We start from the raw sequence: 6,831 nt of genomic DNA on the forward strand, positions 1-6,831 counted from the left end.
TCGGAGGCTGAGGCGGGAGAATGGCGTGAACCCGGGAGGCGGAGCTTGCAGTGAGCTGAGATCGCGCCACTGCACTCCAGCCTGGGCGACACAGCAAGACTCCGTCTCAAAAAAAAAAAAAAAAAAAAAAGAAATTAAAAAAGCAGCTGGGTGTGGTGGTACATGCTTATAGTGCCAGCTACTTGGGAGGCTGAGGCAAGACGCTCACTTGTGTCCAGGAGGTGGAGGTTGCAGTGAGCAGAAATTGCACCACAGCACTCCAGCCTGGGTGACAGAGTGAGACTCTGTCTCAAAAATAAGTAAATAGATAAAAAATAAAAATAGGGCTGGGCATGGTGGCTCATGCCATCACTTTGGGAGGACAAGGCGGGTGGATCACGAGGTCAGGAGATCCAGACCATCCTGGCTAACATGGTGAAACCCCACCTCTACTAAAAATACAAAAAAAAAAAAATTAGCCAGGCATGTTGGCACATGTCTGTAGTCCCAGCTACTTAGGAGGCTGAGGCAGGAGAATCGCTTGAACCTGGGAGGCGGAGGTTGTAGTGAACCGAGATCGCGCCACTGCACTCCAGCCTGGGCGACAGAGCAAGACTCAAAAATAAAAATAAAAATAGACATACACACGAGTATGCCTGTGACTGTACAAAAACAGGTAAAGTACTGTTATTTTGTCTGTGCAACAGAAATGCCCTCAGTTCCTAGCCATTATCAGGGTTTATTCCCCTTTGTGGTGGTGGATCCCAACTGCATTTCCCTTTTTAGACAAGGAGCTTGAACTGCAGGACTATCCCTATGTTCGCTCTGCTTCTCCCTCTATCCTGCTGCTCTCTCCTTTTCTCCCAGTTGTGTGTGCTAGCTCTCCCCAGAGGTTCCTAGCCTTTAGCCTGACAGTGTCGGTTTTCTTAGGGGTAAGAGTTGGGAGGAGGCTCTTTGAATATGGACCCTCTGTGATAGTATGTTACAGTCTTTTTTTTTTTTTTTTTTTTGAGACGGAGTCTCGCTCTGTTACCCAGCCTGGAGCGCTGTGGCCGGATCTCAGCTCACTGCAAGCTCCGCCTCCCGGGTTCACGCCATTCTCCTGCCTCAGCCTCCCGGGTAGCTGGGACTACAGGCAACGCCACCTCGCCCGGCTAGTGTTTTTTTGTAGTTTTTAGTAGAGACGGGGTTTCACCGTGTTAGCCAGGATGGTCTCGATCTCCTGACCTCGTGATCCGCCCGTCTCGGCCTCCCAAAGTGCTGGGATTACAGGCTTGAGCCACCGCGCCCGGCCAGTATGTTACAGTCTTATAAGGCTATTCTAGTTATAGCAGGGCAGAGTCTCTCAGTGTGGAGAGCTGGTGTGGTTGATATCTGCCTCACACCCGGTCTTTCAGGCCCTCTGATGCATCAGGCTCCTTATGGCATTGGACACTGAGACGGGTGCCAGTAGAGGCTAAGCCTATTTGGGCCTACAGACCTCACCACTGCCCACATAGACCTACGGCCGGGCCAAGCCTTCTTAAACTCTGGGGCAGGGCTAGGGAAGGGCTTATCCTCATGTGGGATCTGTGTGTTCTGTGTCCCCAGGTAATTAAGAATCGTTTCCATCGTGTGTTCCTGCCCTCCCACTCACTGGACACTGTGTCCCCATCTGATATGCTCCTCTGCTTTGAGCTGCTATCCCCAGAGTTGGCTAAGGAGCGGGTAGTGGTGCTAGAGGTGCAACAGGTGAGTGGGGGCCAACCTGACAGCATAGGGCCCTGGTGGGTGGAGCACTCCTGCCTGGTCTTGCTGAGCCAGACGACCCACCCTAGCGCCCCCAGGTGCCCAGCGTCCCCATCTCCAAGTGTGCAGCCTGCCAGCGGAAGCAACAGTCGGAGGATGAAAAGCTGAAGCGCTGTACTCGGTGCTACCGTGTGGGCTACTGCAACCAGTGAGGACCCCCATCGTCTCCCTGACCCTTTATTTCCACCTTCCATGTGCCACCCTGCCCCTTCCCTTCACACCAAGGCACATATGCTTAAGCTTTCTACTTGCCTACTTTACCAGGCTCTGGGGGAGGCAGGGCTGGCATACCCAGTTCCCAGTCATAGTCCGACTAGCCCCCATTATGGAGTTATAGGAGATGGGGCTAAAGGCCTTATCCTTGTCTTCCTCTTCCCCTCAGGCTCTGCCAGAAAACCCACTGGCCTGACCACAAGGGCCTCTGCCGACCCGAGAACATTGGCTACCCCTTCCTGGTCAGTGTACCTGCCTCACGCCTCACTTACGCCCGCCTCGCCCAGCTGCTAGAGGGCTATGCCCGGTAAGTGCCCAGTGGTTGGACTAGAGTGGTGTAGGTGGGAGCAGAGGTGTTAGATGGGCTGGTCAGGAGTCCTACTTGCCTTGCTCTCTGTTGCCAGGTACTCTGTGAGTGTATTCCAGCCACCCTTTCAGCCTGGCCGCATGGCCTTGGAGTCTCAGAGCCCTGGCTGCACCACACTGCTCTCCACTGGCTCCCTGGAGGCTGGGGACAGTGAGAGGGACCCCATTCAGCCACCTGAGCTCCAGCTGGTAACCCCTATGGCTGAGGGGGACACAGGGCTTCCCCGGGTGTGGGCAGCCCCTGACCGGGGTCCTGTGCCCAGCACCAGTGGAATTTCTTCTGAGATACTGGCCAGTGGGCCCACTGAGGTTGGCTCCTTGCCTGCTGGTGAGAGGGTGTCCCGACCCGAAGGTAAGATCCAGTGAAAAGCTCTGGGAGCTGGGGAGGAAGATAGGGGAGGATGTGGGGGCTGTTGTTTAGGACCTGGTGGGCTTGGTGAGGCCCTGATGGGCAGGGAAGCTTTGATTATCATGTTCTCACACAGCTGCTGTGCCTGGGTACCAGCACCCAAGTGAAGCTATGAATGCCCACACACCACAGTTCTTCATCTATAAAATTGACTCATCCAACCGAGAGCAGCGGCTAGAGGACAAAGGTGTCTGAGGCTGTGTGTGGGAGCCATGGGGTGGGTTGAGCTGGCTGTTCTTCACAGCTGCATGACCTCTCTCCCTGCCAATCTCCAGGAGATACCCCACTGGAGCTGGGTGACGATTGTAGCCTGGCTCTTGTCTGGCGGAACAATGAGCGCTTGCAGGAGTTTGTGTTGGTAGCCTCCAAGGAGCTGGAATGTGCTGAGGATCCAGGCTCTGCCGGTGAGGCTGCCCGGGCCGGCCACTTCACCCTGGACCAGTGCCTCAACCTCTTCACACGGCCTGAGGTGCTGGCACCCGAGGAGGCCTGGTGAGAACAGAGCAGTAAGCAGATAAGGGGGCAGGATGGAGAAGAGAGAGACTTGCTGGTCCTGACCTAACCTCTGTCCCCACCAGGTACTGCCCACAGTGCAAACAGCACCGTGAGGCCTCCAAGCAGCTGTTGCTATGGCGCCTGCCAAATGTTCTCATTGTGCAGCTCAAGCGCTTCTCCTTTCGTAGTTTTATCTGGCGTGACAAGATCAATGACTTGGTGGAGTTCCCTGTTCGGTAAGCAATGGACCTTGGTAACTATGGGTGGGGTGTGAGGACCAAGGTGAGCATCCTGAGCACCTGCTGCCTGTCTCACCCCTCCCTGACTGGACCTAACCTGCAGGAACCTGGACCTGAGCAAGTTCTGCATTGGTCAGAAAGAGGAGCAGCTGCCCAGCTATGATCTGTATGCTGTCATCAACCACTATGGAGGCATGATTGGTGGCCACTACACTGCCTGTGCACGCCTGCCCAATGATCGTAGCAGTCAGCGCAGTGACGTGGGTGAGGGCACACACAGCCAGCAGGATAGATGGTAGGGGTGGTGGTGCAGACTTTGTTCACACTCTTCCCACCCTGCCGTAGGCTGGCGCTTGTTTGATGACAGCACGGTGACAACGGTAGACGAGAGCCAGGTTGTGACGCGTTATGCCTATGTACTCTTCTACCGCCGGCGGAACTCTCCTGTGGAGAGGCCCCCCAGGGCAGGTCACTCTGAGCACCACCCAGACCTAGGCCCTGCAGCTGAGGCTGCTGCCAGCCAGGTGAGGCATGTGGGCGGCTTTACAGAATAGTGGGGGACAGCTCACAGACTGCGGGGCAGGGTTGGGGATATAGCTTCTTCTCCTCCAGACACAGGCCCCCTGAGCCTTGGGATTCATGAGAATTTCAGAGTTCCCTTAACATCAAAGCTTTATCCAGAGGCATCCCCATGTCCTGGGGACACTAACTTACAGGTACACTAACATGATGCCACTGGCAAGCACATTGGCACCCAGTTGGCACAGGTCAGGCAACTGCTGTGAACCTCACTGGGCACTGTGCTGTGAATGGACTATACCTGATACTCTCTAGATTTCCTCTGCACATTCCCCACATGCTAGCCCACACACCCTCACTTGTGACGTCCCTGAGTTCTAGTGTGCACTCAAGACAAGGCCTATTTGGGCTGGCCATGGCCTCTGGTGGCTGTTATACTCTCTGAGGTAAGCATCTGTCTTTGCTGAGCCTTCAGGATCTTCTGTCTCTTTTAGTGACATTATGTGCCATAGGCCCAGTTGGTGGGTGTAGGCACATCTCTTTTCTGGACTGGCCACCTCCTTTCTGGCTCCATCCTCTCTTGAGCCTTCTCTGTCAAGGATTAGAGAAATCCCTGCAGAAGACTGGTCAGAATCTGGGGTATGGGTGGGAAGGTGCAAGGAGATTGCTCTGGGATTGGCGCCCTGTTCCCTATAAATCAGTGTCCTCTGGAGAAGCCTGGACTGAAATACTAACCAGATAACTCCCCTCCCACCTCCATGTGGAGCTGCACGTGGATTGAAAGCTGTTTAGGGTAGGCCAAAATGCTGTCAAGATTCACTTACACTTGTGCTCTTAGTCTGGACAACCCTGAGGTTGGCTGTCTGCCTTCCTCCTTGCTGCTTGATCTAGAATGCAGAATGTTAGCCCCAGTCACCCCAGGTGGGACTATCATGGCTAAGGGTCTCAGGGACACTGGGTCCTCCCCACCCCTGGGGTGCTGATGGCCGTTTCCACATACCCTAGGCTTCCCGGATTTGGCAGGAGCTGGAGGCTGAGGAGGAGCTGGTGCCTGAGGGGCCTGGGCCCCTGGGTCCCTGGGGGCCCCAAGACTGGGTGGGCCCCCCGCCACGTGGCCCTACCACACCAGATGAGGGCTGCCTCCGGTACTTTGTCCTGGGCACCGTGGCGGCTTTGGTGGCCCTCGTGCTCAACGTGTTCTATCCTCTGGTATCCCAGAGTCGCTGGAGATGAGCTCGCCTGCAGGCAGCTGCTGTGAGCTGGCCTACCTGCCTGCCCCAGGCCATGCCTGCCTTTGTTGTGGGGAACACCTCTGGGCTTTGGGCCTCAGCTTGTGCATCTGGTGGGAGAGGGTGGGGAGGCTGTGGCCCCTGCACGGGCAGAGCATCGTAGGGTGTGTATCCATCCAGCTGTCTGTCCGTTCATCCTGCTGCTCTGACCCTTGGCCTCGGGCTTGGCCTTGCCCAAGCTACTTCCTGTACTTAAAGTGTTAATAAAGCCAGACTATTCAGGCCCAATCTTGTCTCTCTGTCTGAACGCCGCTGCTGTCTGCGCCTGCCTTGGGACCCTCCCTTGGGTGCCAGGGCTCCAAGCCAGCACCCCCGGGATGCCAGGCGGCATACTGGGCAGCCCCCAACCCCTGTCCTCGTATTCTGTTGCAGGGACTAGGCCCTGGCCAGGCCCCCGAGGTGGCCCCCACGCGGACAGCCCCTGAACGCTTCGCCCCCCCTGTGGATCGGCCAGCCCCCACCTACAGCAACATGGAGGAGGTGGATTAGCAGGTCCCTGGCTGATGGGGGGGACTGGGTTTGGGACACCCACCACAGAGGGCCAGCTCCTTGCCGCTTCTCCTTCTCTAACCCAGAGGACACTGGCTCTGTCAACAGGAAGCTGTGGGGTATGATTTGGGTGTGGAGACCTCTCAGGTTGGGACTTCTTGTCAGCTTGGACCCCTGACCAGTGGGCTTTGGCTTCTCTAGCCACCTCCAGTGCTGTGTGATTTGATTCTGTTGTACCTTCAATTCTTTCTGACCTGCATTATAAACATTATAATTTTATTCTAAAATTGTAATTTTTTTGCATTTTGGAAGTGATTGCTGCTGTTTAAATATATTTTAAAAATAAATAATAAATAAGTAGACTTGGTGACTGTGATCCACCACGTGCTGGGGCCACCTCCCCTCCCCATCATTTGGAGAGTGTGTGTGTGTATATGAGAAACCCTGAAGGTGCTCTAGTCTGAAGGGAGATGATGGGGTCCCAGCTCATGTCATGAAGACCCCAGTGCTATCAGCTCTTTGGAGCCTACCTGCTGTTCTTTGATCCCACATAAGAGCCAGCTGTGGTAAGCATAGTCAGGATCTCAATATGGCCAAGGGACAGAGGAGTATATGAAGCACTGGAGCTGACAGCATGGAGTAAAAGGTGCATTCACCAGAGCAGCCTGGGGCTGACAGCCAGACAAGTCAGGGAGGACTTGGGGGACAGAAGTACTGGGAGATCTTCCTCCTCCTCTCCTGTTCTCAGCTTTTTCTTTGCTGTAACTTGAATACCATCTGCATCCCTGCGGGTAACAGAGCAGGAGGAAAACTGCTGTGGGGTAGATACTGCTGCCCTGAAAAGAGGACAAGCAGAGAGGACCAGAGTGAATCTTGTCTGACTTCTATTGGAGGGAGGGTGCTGGGGCCTGCCAGCCTTAAGAGTCTTCCCTTAAGAGTCCCTGAAGCAGGCCGGGCGCCGTGGCTCAAGCCTGTAATCCCAGCACTTTGGGAGGCTGAGACGGGCGGATCACGAGGTCAGGAGATCGAGACCATCCTGGCTAAC

The 6,831-nt window shown here is 55.3% G+C and overlaps 1 protein-coding gene across 1 annotated transcript in view; it reads left to right on the top strand.

Moving 5' to 3' along the window:
* Positions 1-6,148, top strand: part of USP19 (ubiquitin specific peptidase 19) — a 14,053-nt gene extending 7,905 nt beyond the window's left edge. Inside the window, exons 16-26 of the mRNA XM_011939311.1 lie at positions 847-911; positions 1,570-1,710; positions 1,797-1,915; positions 2,150-2,287; positions 2,385-2,698; positions 2,832-2,942; positions 3,031-3,247; positions 3,334-3,486; positions 3,593-3,753; positions 3,835-4,013; positions 5,670-6,148. Coding sequence (XP_011794701.1) covers positions 847-911; positions 1,570-1,710; positions 1,797-1,915; positions 2,150-2,287; positions 2,385-2,698; positions 2,832-2,942; positions 3,031-3,247; positions 3,334-3,486; positions 3,593-3,753; positions 3,835-4,013; positions 5,670-5,786 — 1,715 coding nt within the window. The 3' untranslated portion in view covers positions 5,787-6,148. The remainder of the gene's footprint in view (positions 1-846; positions 912-1,569; positions 1,711-1,796; positions 1,916-2,149; positions 2,288-2,384; positions 2,699-2,831; positions 2,943-3,030; positions 3,248-3,333; positions 3,487-3,592; positions 3,754-3,834; positions 4,014-5,669) is intronic.
* The last annotated feature ends 683 nt before the right edge of the window (positions 6,149-6,831 follow it).

This window comes from Colobus angolensis, unplaced genomic scaffold (genome assembly GCF_000951035.1).
Source record: "Colobus angolensis palliatus isolate OR3802 unplaced genomic scaffold, Cang.pa_1.0 Scaffold18, whole genome shotgun sequence".
NCBI lineage: Eukaryota > Metazoa > Chordata > Mammalia > Primates > Cercopithecidae > Colobus > Colobus angolensis.